A 25,263-nucleotide genomic window follows, 5' to 3' on the forward strand; every position below is an offset into this window, starting at 1 on the left:
ACATTCATTGTGCTTTCGCACGTAGTAGGGAAGACCGTGAGCAGGTTGTCATCTTCTTCTCCAATGTGGCAGATTAAAATTGGCTAATAAGGGTTGGTTAGGGGTGTGAATAACCTCCCAGAGTATGTGTTGAAAGGTTGACCTTATTCCATTTGAAGTGGGCAGACAAGTCATATTTAGGTATTAATATCAAACCTTTATTTTACCATTCCAAACTTGCACATTGCAGAACAAACTTTGGTATGCTACAAATCACTGTTGCATTGTGGATTTCTTGTTTTTCCATCTTTTAAAGAGTCCAACATGGGTAATTCTCAAATGTCCCAGAATACATTAATCATTATTGCTCTCTGATGTGTTTTCAGATTGGATGCCACAATGTCTGACATATCGCTCCACGTTCTGGGAGCTTATTCAGGAACAAAATCTAATTTTACCGAAGAAGCTTCCAGCACTCGGAGCGAAATATCGGACTTAGTGCCGAACAACACGCAGTACAACCCAACAGCACATCAGAGAGCTTACATAGCAGAACCGCAAAAACCATTAGTATTGGTCATTATTATTATTCCAGAACGTGGTCCAGTTGAATTTCCTGGGTGGTGGGACCCACTCTGCTGTCATTGCATGCTTGGTTAATTTGTCTCAGGAGTGAAGATGCATTCCCATCTCATCGCAAATGAAACGTGATGTGTGTGTTGACGGTGTGTGGGCTTTGAGCCAATTGTAAACTGCATCATTTAATCCAATTAAAAAAAAAATCTCACTCTAGGCAACATTTTTTTCATCTGTGTAAAATTAGAAATGTAATTTTGCATGAAATAAATATTTGCTGCGTGATTTTTTTTTTCCCTCTTCGATTCTTTTAAACACCTGACATGTATGTCACAGGGCTTTAGCAAATCGTTTGAATGTGTTTCTTTTTGTAATTATCTTGCTTGTTAAAACATAGCATTATAGCGGTGATAAGTATTTTATAATTTTCGTTCTCTATTAGAAACAAGCACTATTTGTTCATACTTATCACTAAACCTGAATTATTTATTAATGAATACAATTAACTCCCTATTTTGTATGAATAAGCACAAACTGCATTCCAATTAATGTAAAACATATCATTAACATTCTGCATAAAAATGAAAGTACCTGAATTATTAATATTTTTATTCCACACAAAAAAAACTATCAACTTAAAGGTAAGGAAATATACCCTTAATGATGTTGCCCTGCATGTCTCGATTTTAGCTATGTCACAAGTGTAATTAACTTCAAATACCAGGACGACAGTTGGAGACCCTTAACGAGCCGCTGTCTACCACAATGACCACATTTTAAATGTCATCCGCAGCCTCTTTTCCTTGCAACATATCAAAAGAGGAAGTGGTTGTGAATACATTAATTAATATTGTGCTTGGATATTTTTGGATTGCGTTTTTTTATTTATTCTGCGAGGATTTCAACACAACTGCAGTATTTCTTTTCTCACCAAATCAATCAAAGTCAAACCAATTAAACAGCGAAATTTGATCATGGTAAATCAAGCATTAGCAGCGAAAGCCCTGTTATCGGGAGCCTCCATCCCAAAATTGCAATGGTCATTATTTGTTCAATGGCGAAATTGGCATCCGCTGCATTTCCCTCTCAAAACCCATCAGATGAAACGGACAGATTGGGTTGGACTTTGTACAAGTATTTGCACGTGTATCGGTTTGGAGAAATAGTAAATGAATACAAGGAACCACAGTCATATTTGTGGCTGTGGTTCATCCATCATTTTTAAAATAGGCTCCACGGAGACAGGAAAAACAACCTCCTTTTTACATAATCACATTGACTTTGTAAGTGTGTCGTATACATCGGTTAGACTCGACGCACATTTAATGACTTGTGCTCTATGTTGGGTGGCAATTTCTCCATATGCATGCAAATGCATCAAACATCTGGGAAAAACAGAAAATGCTGGTAATGGCTGCTATGTTGATTAATGTATAATTCGGTGGTGTGTTCATACTATAGGAGTGAGCCTGCTCATGATTATAATTGTGTAACATAATGGACCTGATTAATTTCTCACAAATTATTCATGCTTTTCAATGTATCATTGATTGGCACATTTTATGCATGTAAAACATTCCTGAGTGGTATTCTCCCTGAAATGGATTGATTCGAGCAAACCAAAGATAATGTTCAGCAATGTCCACAGCACTTGAAGCATTTCAAATGTGTAATATTATGTAGCAGCTGCTGCATTGGTGTGACATACCAGTGATAATTAATAGAAGAGGGCACAGTAAAAGTATAACTTTTGAGCCATATTTCTCTTCGACTTTTATATGCATTTGCTCATGAATTGCAACCTTTAGTGATACAATACATGCTGCTCTGGCCTAATATTAACATTCCACTGCACAACATTGGTATTATACAATAATTTATTTGGTGCTTTGGAAGGATTGTCAGTGTGCCCAGTGCAGTGTGTACTCGAGCAGGAAAAAAAAAACCTACTTCCATCGGATTAAAAAGAAATATATTTTCAACAAGCCATACAGAGACACAAAGAACGTCTTCCATGTGACTGAACTTAATCGTAGTGTTCCCCAGTTGAGATCCAGGGAGAAATATAAAGACGAGGGAGAGGGAGAGAAAGTTAGAAAGAAAAAACTTAACGGGTTTTAAACACGTAAACAACCAGTGTTATCATCTGATGTATCTTTCATTTGACAAAAAAGGTGCAGACAAGCATGAAGCAATCTTCAGCAATGCAAAAGAGGTTATGTTTATCTCCTTGGTTCTTTCGGTAAAGTCACGTAGAAGGGAAATAATAAAATAATAAAAAGAAAACATAATAAAATATTTTTCTTTTATTATGTTTTAAATAATAAAATAATAAAATTTAAACATTATAAAATACTTTTATTTTATTATGTTGTATTTTTATTATTTTATTATTTCCCTTCTACGTGACTTTACCGAAAGAACCAAGAAGATGAATCCCTGCAGTCACGAAAGCTTTAAATGAAGGTTATGTTTAGTAGAGTTCTCAAGACCAAATTGAGCTCGATCAGTTATGATAAATGATACCCGGAAAAAGGAATTGACCTAAACTAAATGCTGTCTTCACAGGAGTAATATTTCAGTAATCGTGCAATAAATACTCGCGTGATGATACTTCAATAAGTACACCTGGCATGACTGTGATATTCGTAAGAGCACAATATATTGCGGTACGGTGGGAAAAAACTGAAGAAAGGTGCCGTAGCGACAGATAGGTGCAGCTCTGGAATTGTATTATGAACTTCTTTCGCACCGTACGTAGCCAACCGGGCTAATCGGAGGTGCGTTCTGGCCAGTCGCGCCTTGCTGCTTGGGATGTGAGCCTGGTAATGGCAATTTAATAAGTAATAAACATTTTAGTTAAAGTCTTGCACTCGATGACAACCGGTAGAATTTCATTCAAGTCCGAGTGGATTTAGTTTTAGTCATTCATCCCGCTTAGTCGAGGCGATAAATCAGTCAAAATACGTAGTCCACTCCTGGCTATTAAACGTTGGTGTGAGAAGCATGCAATGTCCCTCCTCCACCACCACCACCTAATATTATCAGGTCAGCCAATGCATGAACTCAGAACATCTCTTTATATACTTATTGAGCCAATTACCGTTTATGATTTTCTGCAGTGCACCGCAGCCTCGAATAACGTTCCTAAATGACTTGAGCCTACATATTCATTCAGACTCGATAATTTCATCTCTTCATGGCAGCAGTCGTGCTTTGATTTTGTTGAGTAGTTTTATTCATCGGCATGCTTTCAGAATCCGAATCATAATATGTATTTATACTGGAGGAATCCGATGAGCTGTAAAGGTATTTTACGATTGTGTCTACTCGCAGTCATCGTTGACTCGTGTGTGGATATACATATGGAAAATGCTTTCTCTATAAATATTTCCGTCACTAATTTATTTCCCAAACATTAACGCTGGACTGGCAGGACTTATGCAGTTATCGTCGAGAGCATGCCAGGCTTGTAACAGAATCTCTGTCACCTTAAGAACAACTCGAGGCTGAAGCAGTGCTACATAAAATCGAAATTTCCCCTCTCTTCCCACGAAACCACAGTTGTAAAATATTATATTACTATGTCCCCGATGCTGTACAAAAAGTGCGGCTTCAGTTCACGTTCTTGTCGTGTTTAGTTCAGTCACCCGTGTAATGTGTGCATGCTAACCAATGTTCCTTTCTTTGAGCACTTGCCTAGACCAGCAGTTAAGGAAATGATTATGAATGTAATACCTGTGGCATTTCCCTTTAGAGGATGTGCAACTTTTGAACTGCATGCGATGGGTAACAATTTGTAATGAAAACAAAATTCAAAAATACGTGGAGACGATCATAATTTTTCACGAGCAATGTAACGTTAAAATATTGGTTTCAATTCTCAACAAAGTGGGTGTCTTTGCAAAAGGAAGTGGTATCTAACACCCTGGTCTCATCGCACATTTATGGTTCTGACTTATCAAGCAATTCAATGAATTCTCATGACTCGGGAGTTAGAAAACGATTCCGTAATCGTTTGACCGTCAGTTTTTTCCATCTCATTGATATTGTTTGTTCACTTTTCCAGTTATTCATACAGCGGTCACCGTCACGCCCCAACTATGAACCTTACAACACCATTCCAGTACTGAGTGCTGGGCACGGGAATGCTATTCTAATGTCCATCGTCATAACATTAGCTACGAGTGTTTGTTCATGCCATTTGCCCAAATGTTCCATTTGCGGACCATTTGCCTGAAGAAAGGAAATTCGGTACATGTTTTGGTGAGGTCACCATGATATTGTCCGCACACATTATGCTATGTGCCACTGTGGTGCCTAAATGCTCAGCAGTAGAAGCGAGTTTGAACAAGAGTGGCAGCACGGGGGTGTACCGTAGTATGGAGTGTGCTGACAGTTATTAGCAGCTGATAGTAGCCATAGGCAATGCCTCATGATGTGCTTAGCGACATCACCTAGGGTATCGCTATGATTTCTAGAGCTCGTCTACATTAGACATGCTCTCTTGGTTTTAAAATATTTGCTGTGGAGCGAGTGCACTTGAGCTATTGTTATTTCATGCTTACGATCCCGCAGCCTATTTGTTGTTTGCTACTCGTACGGACGGCTCTAGGGAAATACAGGAGTCGCAACTTTCCTACCGATTTTCGTGCATTCGGAGAGAGTTTTGAGTGGATAGGTAAAAGCATACATCGCCGAAGGGGGTTAAAACTGATAGCTTCGCGGTTCTGTGAATTTCCCGAACAAAATTTTGTTTTCGACATTGGTAAACAAAAATATACAAAGTCATGAGCACATTCTTTCGCCATTTAGTTGAAGGTTATAATCTTCACAGGGATTATGAATAATGCTTATATAATGAAGCTACAATCGTGATTAAAAGCCCTTCTTACTACTGTGATGTAATAATGTACTGAATGCAATGTATGTGTGGGATGTGTTAATGGCACCTTATGTGTGCTCAATAATGAGTGCCCAATAATTACAATAATAATTGTATACAACGTCCAAAATCGTGTTGTGAAATTGTCATCAACAGCTCTGATCAATCCATTGCTTGATGAAGGTCTCCACAATCCATCTCTCATGGTCTTGCCATGCAACAATCCATACAGCCCCGACACATACGTTGATCAATCTCCACAGTTGACACGTATTCGGCCGTGTTCTGAAACGATTTTGAAGGCTGTCTCATGCAAAGTTGTTACTAATGTTGTGCTCGCTCGCATTGTTCAGATGTTTCATAAATGAGGATGTCTACACACTATAGTGAACACGTGCCTCACATCAGATCCTGTTCACGCATTCTTAATTGCGCACCGCCATATTTGTTAGCAAGCTACGATTTTCCAAAGTTTGATTTTGCTCAGACGTCATCACAAACGAAGCTTTATCATTTCACCGTATATTGGCACGTTAGTGTACATTTAAAAGAAAATAAGGAATGTCGAGTAATGCAACTGCAGATAGATTTCTCTCCCTAATCCTTGAAGGCACCCTGACATTGACAAAATAGATAGTGTATCTAAACGACCTCTCCATTATTAAAGAAACTATATTGATTGAATGATTCCATGCATTGATTTCCTCATTCAGTGGCACCAATTGAAATGATAAAAATCTACGATTTTTGCTCAAGACACATCTAATAAAAAAACGTGACCTTTCTTGAACTAGAAAGAATAAAATGTACAAGTTGGAGTTCCCTTTTGTGGTCTAAGTATGCATATATCTTTTAAGTAGTTTTTGTTGTGCTTTCTACAGTAATTTGATGTGCATTGGGTTATTGAATGGGCACAGGAACAGCGGTTATAACAAATATATACAAGTGTTAAAACGTCATGCCTCTCTCAGTGTCTTCGAACTCTCTAGCGTGTGGTATGCATCTAGCGACACAGACAATGACAGCAGTCTTTTCATAGCGAAGATCAGCAGGCGATGCTGTGAAAGAACGACTCCAGCACTTCTGAAGTCACAAACAATTGGATGGGCAATCGGGGGTGAAACTTCATCATAGTTTGCCACAACAACAAAAAACGCCGATGCTCATTTCCTTTTGCCTTAAAATAATATTGTTACTATGGGGGCAGCTTTATCAGATTTGGGAGGTTCTTTCATTTGTCATTGTCTAGTATGCAACGTGTACAAGCTGGTATATTGGGTTACAGCTCGAAATTGTTTCATAGCGGGTATTTCTTTTTGTCCATACGGTAACTGCGGCCACAGTTTGACATAAATATTGGTATTATGAAAAAAAAATACTTTACTGTGTTCTGCGTCAGCGAATTTCCATTACAAAACTCAAGATTAGATTTGTTGGCAATGGTTTGGAAATGTTCCAATGCCGCAGGTTCTGTCTTTGAGGCACCTCAAGAGTAACGAGCTGTCACCTGAGGTTCGGGCAGGTGGATGCAAGAGGAATACATTCACTGACATTACGCGTGTGATTTAGAAAAAAGGAAACCATTGTAGCCTTGTAATAAATCCTTATCCTAAACGGGAAATTGAAATGACTAATAATAACACTTAATCTTTTACACCGCATTCTGTAGGAGGCATAACTAGATTCTGTTAAGATTATGTTAGCTCTGCCATGTCACCCTTTGTTTAGCTTTAAGGGCCTGGGTTAGTTAGAATCAACAATGGTTGAAGATTCAAATTGAGACTTTTAGAGATTACGCCAACGTGGCTGTGATTCTCCAAACACAGCCGGACCCTTTGGCTCCCCCGAGGTCGTGGCAAACATTACAGTTGTTCTGTAAACATCGATTATGCTATATCCTTAATAAATGTACACCGATTAATAAAATGTATGTTGTTATTGTACTGTATTTAATATGCGCAAATAGGCATTTGCTTATGACATGTATTCAGCATGTACAGTTTCAATCCAGCCCCATCCTCCCTTGTGGTGTCCAGTCAACTCAGTCAATCAACCCGGAGAACCTGAGTCTGTCCTGTCACCACCTTCCAGTGGCCTCAAGGTGCACGCAGCCTGGCACGAGCGCTGTGGTGGCGCGTCACCTTCTCTTGGTGGCGAACGGTGGCTATTGTTGACGTTGCCTATTGTTGACGTTGCCTATTGTTGACGTTGCCTATTGTTGACGTTGCCTATTGTTGACGTTGCCTATTGTTGAAGTTGCCTATTGTTGACGTTGCCTATTGTTGACGTTGCCTATTGTTGACGTTGCCTATTGTTGACGTTGCCTATTGTTGAAGTTGCCTATTGTTGACGTTGCCTATTGTTGACGTTGCCTATTGTTGACGTTGCCTATTGTTGACGTTGCCTATTGTTGACGTTGCCTATTGTTGACGTTGCCTATTGTTGACGTTGCCTATTGTTGACGTTGCCTATTGTTGACGTTGCCTATTGTTGACGTTGCCTATTGTTGACGTTGCCTATTGTTGTGCGGTCACAGGCGAGCAGGTGTCCCGGGAGCTGTGTTCTGGCCGAGCGGAGCCCCCTGCCAAGCTGCCCTGCCGGGTGCCCTGTCCCGGAGACTGCGTGCTCGCCCAGTGGTCCGACTGGTCTCCGTGTTCGTTCACCTGCTCGGGGAAGTCAGGCGAAGGTCGACAGAGCCGTGGCAGGGCCGTGCTTGCCCATCCCTCCGACGGTGGGTGGTGAAGCTTGAGTTGCCATTCTTAGATTTTGATTTAGGGGCCGTCCATAAATGACGTCACGCACCTGGGGGAGGGGGGTGGGGTCAGACATTTGTGACGATGTGTGACGAGGGGGGGGGGGGGTTTGAGAAATGTGACGTCACATCAAAATGCGCAACTTTAAATAAATATAGACAACACGTTCTACTTAATTAAATAGATGTTTTAAATAAATGTTTTCTCCTACAACATCAGAGTGCAGCAGCACATTAGATACACACTACAATGACAATAGTTTAAAGCGATTTGAAGCATGTTTTTTTTTTTGGGGGGGGGGGGGCAGAGCTTTGTGACGTCATATTTGAGGGGGGGGGGTCTGACTTTTTGTGACGCCGTGTGACGAGGGGGGGGGGGGGGGGGTCAAAAATCGTCCAAAATCGCGTGACGTCATTTATGAACGGCCCATTATATCTCATTTGCACAAAGGCACATTCCAATAAAAATTTCGAAGTTGGGGCGGTGGGGGTGGTGGGGGGGAGTTGAGTGGTGGCACAGTGGTTAGTGCACTGCGATATTGACACGGAAACCCAGGTTCAATTCCTGGCCACGGCTAACATCAGTGGCCCCACCCACCTCCGCTACACAAACTCACCCCAACCAAGCAGGTGCAGCGAGGTCAAAACCCCCTATGACGGACCCAGTGTGCGGAGGCCTTCGTCCAGAAGTGGAATCGCAAAGGGTTGAAAATATACGAGCTGTCATGCCAGACAAATCAACATTTCTGGAGCGGGGTTTGTTTATCAGGCGCAATTTCTATCTCATTTACACAAAGGCACATCCCAATAAAGTAACACAATTCCGCTTTAGCAGTTCATAAAAAGCGGATCAGTCAAGCATGGCCCAATTTCTTAGTGTAAGTGGGCACTGCAGGCAAATGCAGAGGTTATTAAACAGCCAAGCGGATAATGCAGTCTCCCAGGTGAATTGGTTAGAAGGCAAAAGACGCATGGAAAATAGCGGGACACCACGCTTTATAATACATTTAGGGTGTGGGCTATCCCAAGGGAATCTAGCGGCTTAACATTTAATTAATTAAAATGTATTCGTCCGATTAATTATTCCCATACTGCAATTATTTTATTTTTATGAAGGTTCTTGTTTTTTTTCAATGTAATTATTTCAAGCTTACTTGGAGCCCAACTGGATTACTCCAAGTATTAAAAAATGTAAAGCGTATTGAATATGAATACATTAACATATTGCAAAAAAAAAAAAAACTTCTTTGTCGTAATTGTGTTATCAAATGTATAGTCACTTAAAGGGCAGCAATTATTTTTTATTCAAAGTTTCCCCGATTAAGTTCATACCGTGGCGGCATTTAACGATTGCGCACGATGCCACAATGTCACAACGCACTGCTTAAGAGATAAAGTGATTGCATATACTGTCATTCTATCAAACTCCCCTTCACGATGTGGCACTCTTTAATTAACCAGCTTGCAATAAGTTCCTGCTGTACATGGTGATGGTCTTCATCATCCTGCGTGAAGAAATTGTGCCAAGAATACATGATTGAATCTCTCTGGGTCAGTGTCGGTGGCGGTGGGAGCGGCGGCACAAGTGGCCACGGGACTTCTGGCCACGGCTGAGAGCGGCAATGACATCTGAACCGGTCCTGAATACCACTCTGGGCAATGAACGCCAGCCGCACCGACACAGCATGTGGAGGCTATCAATCGTCAGTGCTTAAACAAAGGAGCTGTATTTTTAGGTTTTTTCGGTAAAGTCACGTAGGTAAAAAATTAAAATTAATAAAAGTAAAATTTAAAAAAATTAAAAAATCACGACGTTTCGGAGGCAACACAAGCTTCCGTCTTCAGGTGGAACCGTCACAGCACGATAGCTATCGTGATTTTTATTTATTTTTATTTTACTTTTATTTTTTTTTATTTTTTACCTACGTGACTTTACCGAAAAAACCTAAGAATATGAATCCTTGCAGTCACGAAAGCTTCAAATCTAGAAAGGAGCTGTATTTAATTTCAGTGTCCGTGTGGTAAAGTTTGTTATTTGCACACTTCTCTGCAATCGATTATGCATAATGTGTAAGTATCTAGTTGTTTATCTATACACGTGCGGAGAGTGGCGGTGCAGTGGCCTGTACACAATGGCTCCTGGCAACGACCAACGTCGAAGACGTAATGGTACCTGAACCCCGTTTCAGGTCTCCTCTACGTTGACTCGGCCTTAAATGAGTATCTGGCACACTAGTGATGGACTCGACTCATAAGAGTGCGCAATATCAAATGTTCTTACTTACTTGTGTATTTAGATGACCAATAAGTATATAAATGTAGCCAGGTGTGGTTCTGGCCACACATCCCCATTGTGTCTTGTCTGCAATATCGGCAAATTTTTCTCACGAACAACACTTGTCTTCTTGGTTCTTTCGGTAAAGTCACGTAGAAGGGAAGTAATAAAATAATAAAAATAAAACATAATAAAAAAATTCTCACGACGTTTCGGCCACAACGCAAGCAGCTGCTTGCGTTGTGGCCGAAACGTCGTGAGAATTGTTTTATTATGTTTTATTTTTATTATTTTATTACTTCCCTTCTACGTGACTTTACCGAAAGAACCAAGAAGATGAATCCCTGCAGTCACGAAAGCTTTAAATCGGAACAACACTTGCTCCCACCAGTCAATAACACTTTACGTGATTATTGTGTTTGCGTGTGTGTGTATAAATAATCAATTGTGTGTGTTACGCGTGCGTGCGTATATCTTATCAACTGTGTACCGCGTAAAAAAAAAAATTCAGTCCTTTGTCAATCCACTGCTGGATGGAGCCCCACTCGCACTGTGTCAGTCCCGGGGGTTGTGTGGCCATATTTCACTGCGCTGATCAGTTCGTGTTGGTGAGAAGCGGGGGGGGGGGGGGGCGGGGATGACCCAAGACCAGTTCAGGTGTCACTCGCCACTGATGTTAGCCACGGCTGGGACTTGAACTCAGGTGGTCAGGTTCATAGCTCAGTGCGCTAACTATTGCACCGCTGCTCCCCAACACACCACATTATAAGGGACAATATTTGTCTCATTAATTGAGAATCGTAATCCAAATCGCATAACTTATTAATAGCCCCCAAAGGCTTGGCTATCCACACACATTTACCCTGCGTTGTATTCTTTTGCATTTTGCATTTTCAACTGCATAGCCAAGCACTGAACATTTTCTCCACATAAATGTTAACGCATGAGACCGAGTTAATATATTCCCTTAGCTTTCACGAGCCACTCGCCAATATGAGTATAAGGATGGATCAATTAATCAAATATGATTGATTATTCAGATCATGATACACGAGTCATATCGCATGCTAAGGAATCCATGGTGTTAGTCGCATCTTAAATATTTTACGTAATAGGTTCGTGTGACCCTTGTAGCAACCAGAGGTGCTACCATTAACTGCATTGTTAAAAGCCACGTATTCGTTGGTTCTTTCGGTAAAGTCACGTAGATAGAAAATATAAAACTAAAGTGAATACAAATATCACGACGTTTCGATCGCAACACAAGTGGTCGTCATCAGGAATAGGGGTTAGCCTCTAAAGGCAAACTGTTTATAAAGGTTTTGGAGATGGGCGTAGCCCAAGTGTATCAGCAGCACCAGCAATGCCAATGCAGCAGCACCCTTAGCATCGCTGCTGCATTGGCATTGCTGCTGCATTGGCATTGCTGCTGCATTGGCATTGCTGCTGCATTGGCATTGCTGCTGCATTGGCATTGCTGCTGCAATGGCATTGCTGGTACTGCTGATACATTTGGGCTACATCCATCTCCAAACCTTTATAAATAGTGTGCCTTTAGAGGCTGATTCATTTTTCTGATGACGACCACTTGTGTTGCGATCTAAACGTCGTGATATTTTTATTCACTTTATTTTTATTTTTTCTATCTACGTGACTTTACGGAAAGAACCAAAAAATATGAATTCCTGCAGTCACAAAAGTTTTAAGTAAAAAAAACGCATGTTTTTCATGAATTGTAACTGTGACCCAGAGTAGCGGAAAAGTCACTGAATTGATAAGACGCTGAAATCATTACACCTCCTACTAACAGTGGTGTGGACGTGACACATGGAGGAATGTGAATGAGTTGGGACAGCAATTTCGAATTTTACATGCAGTGCATATCTCACGAAATTTTGGCATTTGTCGGACCATTTCATGGATGCGTAAATTGGTCACTCTTTTTCTCCCTGTCTTGGGCAATTTATATGTATCTATGTTGAATTTCTTTTGCACCATACATATCCAACCGTGCCAACATTATTTTTCAGGGTACGAATTTACCATTGCATTTTATATTACATATATTTGGCAACTCGTTATTGTTTTTTCCTCACTGGTGCTGATATGTTTCAAGACCAAACCATCGACAGAGCTGCGGAATTCCTCCCTGTTGGGTACAGGGCACCATTAGTGCTAATACTAGCCACTCGTTCTTTTTTAGTTTGCCCATTGACTGTCTGAGTCCTAATATAGGGGATAGTATTAAAGGATTACTTTTTGGTGTGGATCTACTTTTTAAAAACATTAATGTCAGATTATTTTGGAGAAAATGCGTATCCTTCCTGAATTAAAGCTTAAGCTGACTTTCTACGGTACACAATGTGGATTTTATATTTAAATGTCTACATTTTTACTTAAATCATAAAGTACACAAGTAGAAATATTTTAAATTATTATCTGAGGAAAAATGTGCATTTCTCAGTCTTTTCAGCACGACTGTATTGCAGTGTTTTGTATATCGACAGACTTTATAATAAAATGCAAATAACGAAGTGATTGTTTTTGATGTTACTATTTAAATGCTAAACTCGTGACATTGCCTCATTCAAAGCAATTTTTCATCCCGTCAAAGCGAATATGCGTCATGAGTTTTCAAAAATACCAATATTCTTTTCCTGCAGTCACCACACCATAGCAGAAAAGATACCTTGGTATGACTTAATATTGTGACTTATATGTACCACATAGGCTTTCGCGGCTGCGCTTTAGGCCTCTCCTCCGATGTGTTTTCGGATTCTACCACACATTGTTTGGCATTGATGGCTGAGGTTTCACTCCACATGCTGGGGAACTTCTTCAGGAACTTGACAGCTATGATTATAGCATTCAATTTGCATATGCACAGAGCAGTTTGTGGTACCTGCATACACTGTGGGGCTCACCCTCGCGAGACGCAACACATGTTGTCAATTTGACTCTGCGTTGAGCGAAGCGAGCCGACATATTTTCCCACCTGCACGGCAACGTTTGGGTATAAATAATGTATTAGCAGCAGTGGGTGCAGGTGCTGTTCACCTTGTGTACATTATACAATTTAATAGTGGATCGCTGAAAGTATATTTGATAGTAACGTGCTCTCAATCCCATGCGCACCGTTACCTCGATCCCCCTTACAGCTCCACACTGTTGGTTAGCGAGTAAGTACTACACTTACTGACCCAGCCCTTACTGAACATGTGTGAAGAAGAGTTTCATAGCTCATCAGATTCCTCCAATCTAAATAAATATTTTAACATCTCTTCTTCTTGGTTCTTTCGGTAAAGTCACGTAGAATGGAAATAATAAAATAATAAAAATAAAACATAATAAAATAATTATTTTATCATGTTTTATTTTTATTATTTTGAATAATAAAAATAAAACATAATAAATTAATTATTTTATCATGTTTTATTTGCATTATTTTATTATTTCCATTCTACGTAAAAATACAACATAATAAAATAATTATTTTATTATGTGTTATTTTTATTATTTCATTATTTCCATTCTACGTGACTTTACCGAAAGAACCAATAAGATGAATCCCTGCAGTCACGAAAGCTTTAAATCGAAATTTAACATCTCTTTTTTAATATATATTGTTTCATGTCAGGTGGTGCTCCGTGTACTGGGGAGGGCCAAGAGCTGCAGGAGTGGCAGCCATGTGCCCAGGTGCCCTGCACCGTCTACCACTGGCAGGCTGGCTCCTGGGGGCCTTGCACAGAGGACCTCTCCACCCCGCCCAGGAACGCCTCCCTCAGGGCGGCCCGACCTGCCCCGGCTGGGGCGTCTACCCGAGGAACCACGCCGGCCCACGTCGGCGTTTCGTCCTCGCCACACGACGGGCCTTCCTGCTCCTCGTCCGGCATCCAAAGTCGAAAAGTCATCTGCATGCGGATTGGCATTGGGCAGGTCGGCACCAAAAAGTAAGATTCCCAAATACTTCAACGGATGTCTATTAAACGCTGTCATGAAATACCATGCCGGCATTTGGAGGGGGTTTTTTTTTGTACATGTTTCAGTGTCATCATGTGCTAGGAAATAAAAAAAATATGTATGATTAATTAAGGACTAAAGATTTATTTTAGAAATACTCTTGTACTGTTGAAGGTGTCAATTTCATAATATGCATGAGCTTTTAAAACAAATGTATTGACTAGCCAGACACCGATGATTCCTTTTTGTACTATCGTTATACTATTAATCACAAAAGGCATGGTTTTAATGGCATCTAACAAAAATCTTATAAATCACATTGAAAATATTGCTTGACATGCTGGATTTCAGTTATTCTGGCACACATACACATACTCAAATGCAATTAATAACGTAATTCTCAGCAAAAGATAAAAAAAATAGTCAAACCTAAATAATGTGGTCCTTTCTAGCTTTGCACAAATTGGTTATGTGGGTTATTAAAGCTTAAGCATTATTGTTGTTGTTGTTTTACTACCATAATGATTATCGGGTAAACATACGATTATACATTGTAAAAATGTATGATTAAAGTAATCAGATTTTATACGTAGACTTTCACGACCGATATTATAAAACATAATTTATTTTGTACACTTTTAACAATTACCCTGCATCACCTGAAAGAGCCAATCAAATCAAGTCGCCATATGGGCAAATGTGCCAATTGATTTGGTATTTCCGCAAAACCGGAATATTGAAAAGGCCAAGCGAAACTATGACAATTTTATACGACGTTTCGCTGAAGATTACCATCCATGGATGGAATTTTGTTTGGAAATTCTTTCATCCAGCAGTGGATATATCATGGCGGATGCTGCTGCTGATGATGATAAGGGTTTCAGAGCATGACTTCAACATAGGTCTGCTTTGTCCACAAATATTGTAACATGTATTGATTAACTCATGCACATAGCTCTTTTTTTACGTAATTATTTGCGCATATTTCACATACTAATTCTTATTTATTTATTTTGGCATTCCTGGCTTGACCGCCAATACAATTATGTATTTTTAGAGCCGCATGACAAAACTTGCAGACATTTTCCGTGGAGCAGAAGATGCCATATGATAGTGGCGCTGGTCACGTTTAATTAATTCTGGCAGCTGAGAACAATGCGAATACACGTATGCGATATGCATGCAAGTATGTACTTCGCATAATATTACTGCATAATGCATGCCTTGCCTCAATGTGTAGCTTATTAAAACAAAGTGAGGGAGTTAGAAGATATCTTGCTGTGTTATGGAAAATGTATGCTCCACTAATGAATAGAAGATGAAAGCATGCCTGGGGTTACATGTGAAGAACTGCTATGCACATAGACGATGGGTGGCTGTGGCTAACGGGACTTAGTGTTGTTACCACCACACCTATTTGCCAGGTTGCATTTTTCAAACACGGCCAATACAGTAACAACCTTTGGAAGCTGGACTGGTTGAGAGTACAAGGTCCATTCTCATTTGCAAAAGTGACCTGGGGCATTAGTTTTGCCAGTAGAGGGTGATGATTGCTGAGTGGTCACAATTGAGTAATTTCCAGATATTTTTTTTATTTGACAAATTTCGACCCTTTCGCCGGCACACAATGGCCTCCTCTTGCGAATGACGTCAGGAAACTTGAGCGTCCACTGTGAAGCAGCATTATACTCTTAGGTTTTTTCGGTAACGTCACATAGGTAAAAAATAAAAAATAAAAATAATAGAAATAATAATAGAAATAAAATAATAAATCACGACGTTTCGGAGGCAACACAAGTCTCCGTCATCAGGTGGGACCGTCACAGCTAAATTTACTTGATACAGTAAATTTACTTGATACAGTAAATTTAGCTGTGACGGTCCCACCTGATGACGGAGACTTGTGTTGCCTCCGAAACGTCGTGATTTATTATTTTATTTCTATTATTATTTCTATTATTTTTATTTTTTACCTACGTGACTTTACCGAAAAAACCTAAGAGTATGAATCCTTGCAGTCACGAATGCTTCAAAACTAGAAGCAGCATTATGTTCACTACACCCACACAGTAATAACCAGGGTGGCCGCTGGATTTGAACCATATACCTCTGCAACAAGTGGCGAACACGCTCCCACTGGGCCACATCCGCCACCCATAACCACAAGCAGAGCACGTGGCAGACTGACGTCACCAGTGGACCCGTGTACTTGAGCGCGTCAGTCTTGCATGTACTCTGCTTGTGAGACAACCTTGCCCTCACCTGTTTTTTTATACGTTCATTAAAATATATATTCATTACAAATATTAATTCAGCCCTACCAAACAATAATTTTGCCCAGCACTTAGAGTAACTTCTGTCAAAATAGCAGGAAGAATAATCATAATTATAACGATAATATCTCGTGAACAATACTAACGAAAAAGCGAAAATATACTTTTATATACTTGTTGAATAATTCGACTGCGCAATTATTTGCTTCAATAAATTATCAAAAGTACATGTGCCACAGGCATTGTTCGTGATGTTGGCACAAGTCTTTGAGCCATCTCAAGGGTGCCACGGTCTACCATGTGATCTGTCACGTGGCAGGGATTGGTTTTCCCAGATGCATACACTTAGTTTTTTTTCCCAATCTCCTGGGTGTTCTTTTTTTTGCTGACGAAGGGGGGGGGGATATGAAGAGTTGATCAAAAGTCTTTCAGACAGCTCATACCGAATGTATAAGGTCTGTTTTCCCTCGTATACAGTACAGTATACAAGTCCTTAGTCATACATCAACACATGCATAACGCAATACATATTATCTATAAACACACTTGTCCACATAATCCTAATACGTTATGACATAGTTCAAACCTGTAACAAATATCGAGTAATTGGAGAAATGGTTATGATAAATTACATATTTGGATTTTACTTACAAAATAGCATTACGCATTATTTGACAAGCTTGATATGACCACATTTGCTGTTTGTGCCAGGCATCATGAAAAACATGCTTTAAATTACAGGACAATCCCTCATTTGCTGCGTATTAAATTGTAATGTCAATCTACACAGTAATATGATTTGTCATTTTCGTATTAAAACTAATTTCTGTTTCATGTGGTGTCATCATTTTCCGTATTTTTAAAGAATAATGTGGAAGACAAAAAAAGCAGAAACATAGTGAAAAAAATTACACCACTGGAATTTTAAATCTTTTCTCAATTCTTGACCAGCATCTAGGCTGTGCTAAGTCACATTCGCAAAGAATACAGTATCGTGCATAACAATTTTGCTTCACAAACGTGAAGCGATAATTTTCACATTTTCAACATCATCCTCATACTTTTTAGCCACTCCTCACGAATATATATTTACGATGTAATTCAACATACTTTATCAAGATTAGCATGTATCCAAATTACCTGGCCATTTAAAGTCAGACGGCAGGTGTTCCATCCCATTTAAGAGTAGACCAACGCCTCATTTGTTACTGCATGTCCACAGCACCATCAAATAGAAATGGATATTTGCAATTAGCACGTACACTTTCGTTTATTAACCAAATTACGCTGCTTACATGTAGGATTTATGTGTCTGAATTTAAGCACCGAAAAATCATCCATACGCAATTATGTTTTGTGATATTTACCTGAACATGCATTCGTTAGTTCTTATTATGCTATGAAAATGTGTAACTGTTCTGAAAGTGTGTTTATTGCAACAACAAAAAATGGATGCGGACGTGTCGAATCAATGTGCTTGCATTACTGAGACACTAATAGTGTGTAGCGATTCTACCCCCACCTCCGCACGGTGCCACGAATTGCCACGATTAGGGGTCACGATTAAGGGTCATGATGAGATTCAAGAGGGGATTATTTTTGAACGTTGTGTTGACTGCAGCGGCCCCGAGTCCATGATGTGGTCACACGTTCCTGTAACGTACAACATACACCAATTGGAAAACATTTATTCCTATACATGCACTTGAGTCGTGTATTATAAAGCCTAATAATTAATATTAATTTTCGATTTAAAGCTTTCGTGACTGCAGGGATTCATCTTCTTGGTTCTTTCGGTAAAGTCACGTAGAAGGGAAAAAATAAAATAATAAAAATAAAACATAATAAAATAATTTTCACGACGTTTCGGCCACAACGCAAGCAGCCGTCTTAAGGCGAGGACGGCTGCGAATTATTGTATTATGTTTTATTTTTATTATTTTATTACTTCCCTTCTACGTGACTTTACCGAAAGAACCAAGAATAATTCATATTAATGCGACTTATCGGTGTAGTGTTACACCCCTATTAGACACCACTTGGGATTTGTAATATTAATGATATACCTGCAGTGAGCCTTAATTAGAATATGCAAATGACCTACGTTTAGGGAGGCGATAGCCGCCCCTCTGGATGCAGGCGTATGTCAGCTCTCACGCCATGTTCCGTGTGTGTAAATACGTGAACGTGCGAGGCGATACATTTATTGACATTGCTTTAACTTGTTGGGTGTGACGGGTGGTCTTTTGGGATTTTTGTATTTTATACAAAACACAGTCTTCGGAATTAGTTATTTTAAAACATTTCCATACACAATTATGCAAAAAATGTTAAAGTGTGGCAAATGGACGTAATATATATTTGGCGAGAGAAACTTACTGTGAAAATGAAAGTAAAAATTACATCAACATATCAGGCAGGGAACAGCTACGTGAAAACATCTTAATCCTGCATAACATTTGGCTGCCTCTACTTCGATAATAAACAATATGTTCTAAAATTCAAAAGGAAAATAAACATGTAATTGCTTCTATTTACTTGAGGACAATTTCTTGCGGCTAGCTATAATGGAAATGAGTATACATTACGGACGGTAAATGTTGGTAGGCGGATTAGCCTCGGGCAATGAGGGCAGTGAGGAAATTATCAAAGCCAGCTGCCAAATCCCAGCTTGGTTCTCTCACTGTCCTTGCATGTCACGGTATCAGGACACACAAGGGAGGGAGGCTGATGGATGCCAACTCTGTTTTTTTTAGCAGTGAACCAGTACTGGCACACTCCTACTTCTCAAATGAATTGATGCTCTGTTTCCTGGATGCATGGTGTGTGCAAGTGGGTACTGTGGTGTCCCCAGGATTTACAAGGTGAGCTTTAACGGCAGCATGGGGCTCAAAGATTTGGCTCTTTCTATCACCTTGTCTCACCCTCTCGGAAGCCGATTCTGGTTAGTATATGGATGGGAGAATGTCTGCCGTATACTGTAGCAGGTGTTGTGGGCTTAGGTTGCAAGGTGACCAGCAGAGGGAAGTGCAGGACTTTTTTAAAATGTATAATATATGGAAAGCTTTGAGCGTTAGCCCCTCGAATGCTTGTGCTTTCTCCAGGTACTCGAGTTTATTTACACGTAAAGCTTAAGGTTCATAAATGTGTAGTGACGTAAATAATCACTGGTATTTAGCGCCAGCTACTGTCACACGAGTGGAACTGTGCGTCTTGAGCCTCTCTCTGGCACCAGAGTAGGTATGGCATGCAAGCGGGCCCTAGGGGGCATAGTTTTGGTGATGGTCTGAGAGAGGGCAAGTAAGGACGTGACAGTCTGGGTGAACCCGAGCGGGCACGTGACCGGGACAGGGTAGCGAGGGGGCCTAAAAGGGGGCTCGTGGGACACGTGATGCTTAGTCGAGAACCTTCTGGTGAGATCCAGAAGGGGGCGTGGCCGAAGGCGGAGCAAGGCCACACTCGGGAGCATAAACGGGAAGTCCCAAGAGCGATCACGGCTGTCTGCTGGAATGGAGCTCTCGGGGCTACGTCTCTTCGGTCTGCGGTCGTCAGTCTTCGGTCATTAGCTCGGCATCGTGGATCAGGCAACATGTTGCTGACCTGACCCGTTAATGTAGTTACCCTGTTGGGGTCCAGTTAACCAGTGTTGTAATAAAAGTGTTGCCTCCAAGTCAAGTGTGTGCCTCCGTGGAACCCACTACAAATGTAATTGGTCTAACATCGCAGTGCAGGACCCCACTGATAGAGAGTCTTGAGACAGTGAGACTTTCGTGGGAAAAAATATGTAAATATGAAGGGACAGCCCTGCAATTGCTTGCTCATCCCACGTTTGGATGAAGGGCCTCCACTATCTCTAGAAAGCTCATACAGAGGTATTTGGCTTTCTCCTCCATGCTAACCAGTTGTCCTGGAAGAGGTGGGAGTACTCATATTTTACGCCACCACAAGCCACCTGCCGATCGACTAACCTTTCTGGCTAAATAAAGGACGTGACTATTGCACGCTTCCGACACATCGCTGAGCATTCGCTGGTGCCAGGGCTGCAGACATAGGACATGACGGTGAGTCTTGGTCAAATTAATGAGGCCACGACGACGATGCCCCTTTTTGCGTCTTGGTGCAGATGCCCCGAGAAGGAGCGGCCCAACGCGGTGAGGCCGTGCATGCTGATCTGCCGCAAGGATTGCATCGCCACCCCCTTCAGCGACTGGAGCTCATGCCCTGCTACCTGCCAAGAGCGTGCGTGCCTTTTACACATCCATCCCTGTTCACGTCTTAATGTCATCATTTAGCGTCCTTAATTAATAGTTGTTTCATTTATATTTATTTTTTGATCATTGTACTTTCGTGCAAAAACAAAACAAAAACAGCTGTCTACGAACTGGCGAGGTGTCTCAGCTTTAAAGGTCGCATCTCGCAAATGCTGCTTGGCGCGTTGACTATGGACCATCAGTCCCTCTGTAAAATAATTCAACAGTGATTTTCCTTTTAATCGACATGCCCCCATGTTAGGATCGTTGAATTTCCACCATTGGCTCAGGAATGCAAACCGGAGATGAGCACCGCCTCAATGCTCATTTGAACAGGAAATCACTTTGACTTCTTTACTTTATAGAAATTAGGAGATCGGAGCTCAGGCATAGAGAGCTTTAACGCCTCTCGGCTGCTTTAATGAAGCCACGTAGAAGCCAAGTTTGTAATTTTTTTTTTATATTCAGCGAGTGACTTGCAGGTGAAAATTCAAGGAATAATTTCAAAGTTTCCAAAACCACATCACTGCAGAGCGATAATTTCATTTTTCCTCATTCTTTGTAAAAAAAGAAACCCATAAGATTTCTGTGCCCCAGGGTTATCGTGTTATACATAAAATCATGCTGCTTGCTCCATGTGACAGGGACTCTTTGTATTTACCGTCTACTCGTGACATCAGATGATAAACATTGGGCTGTGCAAGCTTTTTCTTGCTGCATATTCTACTGCTACGCAGAATTCACTGCTACTTACAAAAGGTCAATGGGCATACATTCAATATTGTGATATGCGGAAAGAAAATGGGAAGGGAGAAAAAATGTAAAGGCTTGTTTTTTTTTCTTTTCCATATCAAATACCATTCTATCCCATATTGTTACACGGAGTGATGTAATTATAGATAGCCCAAGTCATTATAAATTGTAAGGTGTTCAGCTTATTTTTTTCCTTAACCTGGTCTCCCTACATTATGGTTACCTATCTTAAAAAGTGTTTGTCGAATGACATTTCCCATGGCCTATTCAAATTAGCGGTACCTTTGTCCGTTGAAAAGCATAAACTTCCCCTCTATTAAACCAACATTTCAAAGCCTTTTCGTATTAAATTGACACATGCATTGAACAATATTGCAGAAATGAGTTGGCGGAGACATAACCTAAAAATAGGATTCGATCACCTGCACATAAACAAACAAAGACAAACAAAGATCCCCCATGTAGCCTTAACAGCTTGTTGAGGCAAGTGCTTTTAGCGAGAACCTATGAAGGCTGGCATGGTACACAAGGGGGTGGGTGGCCAGCACCATGCCCGACTGTCTTTGGCTCCCTAGTGGCGATGATTTTACACACCGCACCAGGTACTCATTTGAGGTTGGGTCGACCTAGGAGAGGCCGAGGACCAGTTCAGATAATCATCACTGGTGTTGGCCGTGAGCGGGAATTGAACTCGGGTGGTTGGATTTTTTTGCGTGGAGCGCAAACCGTGACACTACATGACCTAGCCACGCAGGCTCTGCAAGAGGTCCAACATATATGTAGTGACATCGGGGATGTCACTGTGTGGTGCCGGCCTGGGAAGGCCGTGGCGTGCGATTTCCCTATGTCGTGGACAGCACCGTGTGTGTTTCTGAGTGAGGCCGGCTCTAGCACAGCACGGCGTACGATGATGCACCGTCATCGCGTACACCCCGTAGGTGGGTGTAGTACCAGCCCTAGCGGGGCTTGGTGAGCGCTGGGATAGCACGGGCACCACGCATAGCGTGCAGTGCGGGCTCCCACAAGGGGGAGCGGGAGAGTGTCAGCCCAGGGACAAGGTTGCCCAGGGACAGGGTTGCCCCAGGCCATGGCACTCTGGTTGACCCCGTAGGCACGTGATTCGGAGTGTCCACAGAGAGGCCCCTAGGTGGGGGGGCTAGGGGGTGACCACGTGTCCGAGGAGAGCTCTCGAGAGGGAGCTGGAACGCTCGCGAAGGTGGGCGGGGCCGAGGGCGGAGCCGGCCCCGACTCGGGAGGATATAAGGTGGGTCCCTGAGAGGGACCTGATGTCGCTTCGTTCTCCAAGCTGGAAGCTCTACGTCTACAAGCTGGAAGCTCTACGTCTACAAGCTGGAAGCTCTACGTCTACAAGCTGGAAGCTCCACGTCTACAAGCTGGAAGCTCCAGTCTACAAGCTGGAAGCTCAACATCTACAAGCTGGAAGCTCTACGTCTACAAGCTGGAAGCTCTACGTCTACAAGCTGGAAGCTCTACGTCTACAAGCTGGAAGCTCTACGTCTACAAGCTGGAAGCTCCACGTCTACAAGCTGGAAGCTCTACGTCTACAAGCAGGAAACTCTACGTCTACAAGCTGGAAGCTCTACGTCCTACGTCAGAAGAGGCACCAACACGTGGCCGGGACCCGAATGAGGGTCCGATCCATCGTCGCTGTAACTCCTGTGTGTAGTGTAGTTAATTGGGTGGTCACCACCCTAGGCTGTATCTGGTAAAGGGGCAGTTACCCCGTTGAATATACGTGTTGTGAATAAATGTGTTGCCTCCGAAGAATAACGTCTGCGACTCAGTTAGACTCACTACATATATGTAGCCTCCCCTGACGATGGAGTAAAGGAAAGTTGCACCATTTTACACAATGTAAGCAATCGCATACAATTACTCGCATCGTTAACACTTTGCGCATGAACCATCATTAACACTTTGAGTATAAACGTTCCCATTGAAACATACTGCAATTTGCACATACACTCAGAAGGCATACGGTTCAATTGCACTTTAGCTGAGGCAGCTCACTAGGCTGTCCATGCGTCCAATTGAAGGAATCCAAATGTTTGATGAATGTGCTGCATGGGAAGTAGAATGACTTTAAAAAATAAGACCCTGACTGTAATCTACAGGATCTCTTCATATTGTACCATGCTGTATCCTGCCCGATACACGTAAAAGTTTCCATATATTGGTTCTTTTTAATTGGTTGTTAAACTTTTTAACCGTCCAATAAAACGTCATCCCTTTCCCACTCACCTCCCATCTCGATAATAAGATGTGCCGTTAATAGACTGAGTTAAACATTAATTCCTCATCTGCTGTACGTGCATTATGATGCACTTCTCATCGACAGCATAATTTGCGTCACGTTTTTTGTGGAACTCGCTCTCTGTCAGTCTCGATACCATTTCCCATGGAATAAAAATAAAATGAACATACTTTCATTTATCCACTGCTTGATAAAGGCTTCCCCAAGTCATAGCGGCAATTAAGGTTGTTCTACTCGATACTTTTTTCACACTGGTTATTATGGATCGGTGAAGAAGGCACTCAGGACCTGTTCAGACATCGCTCACCACTGATGATAGCCAAGGCCGGGAATCAAACTCAGGTAGCAAGGTGCAAAGCGCATTGCGTGAACCGCTGCACCACCGCTTCTCCAACATAGTCCGTTCAACACTCGCTGTACAATTTATTCTGTCTTGTGCAAGGCATTTTTCATATAGTCATCACTTAATATGAAGGTTATTACAATTTAGTTTTTTTTTACACATTTTGTAGTCACACTCTCTGCCTTGTTTTTGCGTTGCAGCACGTGTTGTTCGGCATGACATCTGACATTTCGCTCCACGTGCTGGGAGCTTCCTCAAGAGATAAATTCATTTCCCGAAGAGGTTGCCGAAGAAGCTCCCCAGCACGTGGAGTAGAATATTCCGAACACCACGCATTACACCCCGAGCGCACGTGGCAGAGTTTGTCTCTCCTCCCATGCTAAATAGAGAAAGATTACAAAAAAAACGATCTGTTGCGTTCTCCATGGGCAGGTGGCGGTTCCCCCAAAAAGCAGCGTCGTTGGCGCATGGTCATCCAGCAGGCATCCCACGGCGGGAAGGAGTGTCCGCAGAACCTGCAGGAGGAGCGCGACTGCCAAGACCGGCCGCCCTGCCACGCCTACAAGTGAGCGCCAGCTGCATTGTCCTTTGGCACATGTCAAGTCGAAGGTGCGCAGATTTATAGAGGCAATTTAAGGCGCTGTGACAGTTGGAATTCCGGCTGTGAAGCAGCTGGGGCTGAGCAGGCAGGAGAGCTGTAGATATATCTAGAAGGCCAATGAGCCATCCACAGAGCCATTATACATTATTCATTGCTCAAAACCGTGCGTTTGTTTATTCGGTGACATACGTGCATTGAAAAGTTTTAGCGAGCTTTGTTCTGCAAGGCGACGGTCGCTACAACGTACTCTTTTTTTGAGGTGCAAATTCCCTCTTCCAAAAACAAATCTCTTGGCAAGTGGGTTCCAGTGGCTGTGCATATCGTTTAGTATAGACTGCAGA

At 41.6% G+C, this 25,263-nt stretch overlaps 1 protein-coding gene across 1 annotated transcript in view; it reads left to right on the top strand.

Moving 5' to 3' along the window:
- The window catches only part of LOC144727088 (thrombospondin type-1 domain-containing protein 7A-like), a 221,603-nt gene that overhangs the window by 105,719 nt on the left and 90,621 nt on the right, over positions 1 to 25,263 (top strand). Inside the window, exons 10-13 of the mRNA XM_078605833.1 lie at positions 7,977 to 8,171; positions 14,105 to 14,417; positions 20,824 to 20,939; positions 24,754 to 24,886. Of these exons, the coding sequence (XP_078461959.1) occupies positions 7,977 to 8,171; positions 14,105 to 14,417; positions 20,824 to 20,939; positions 24,754 to 24,886 (757 nt within the window). The remainder of the gene's footprint in view (positions 1 to 7,976; positions 8,172 to 14,104; positions 14,418 to 20,823; positions 20,940 to 24,753; positions 24,887 to 25,263) is intronic.

Source organism: Lampetra planeri, chromosome 2 (assembly GCF_965212315.1).
Source record: "Lampetra planeri chromosome 2, kcLamPlan1.2.h2, whole genome shotgun sequence".
In the NCBI taxonomy this organism is placed as follows: domain Eukaryota; kingdom Metazoa; phylum Chordata; class Hyperoartia; order Petromyzontiformes; family Petromyzontidae; genus Lampetra; species Lampetra planeri.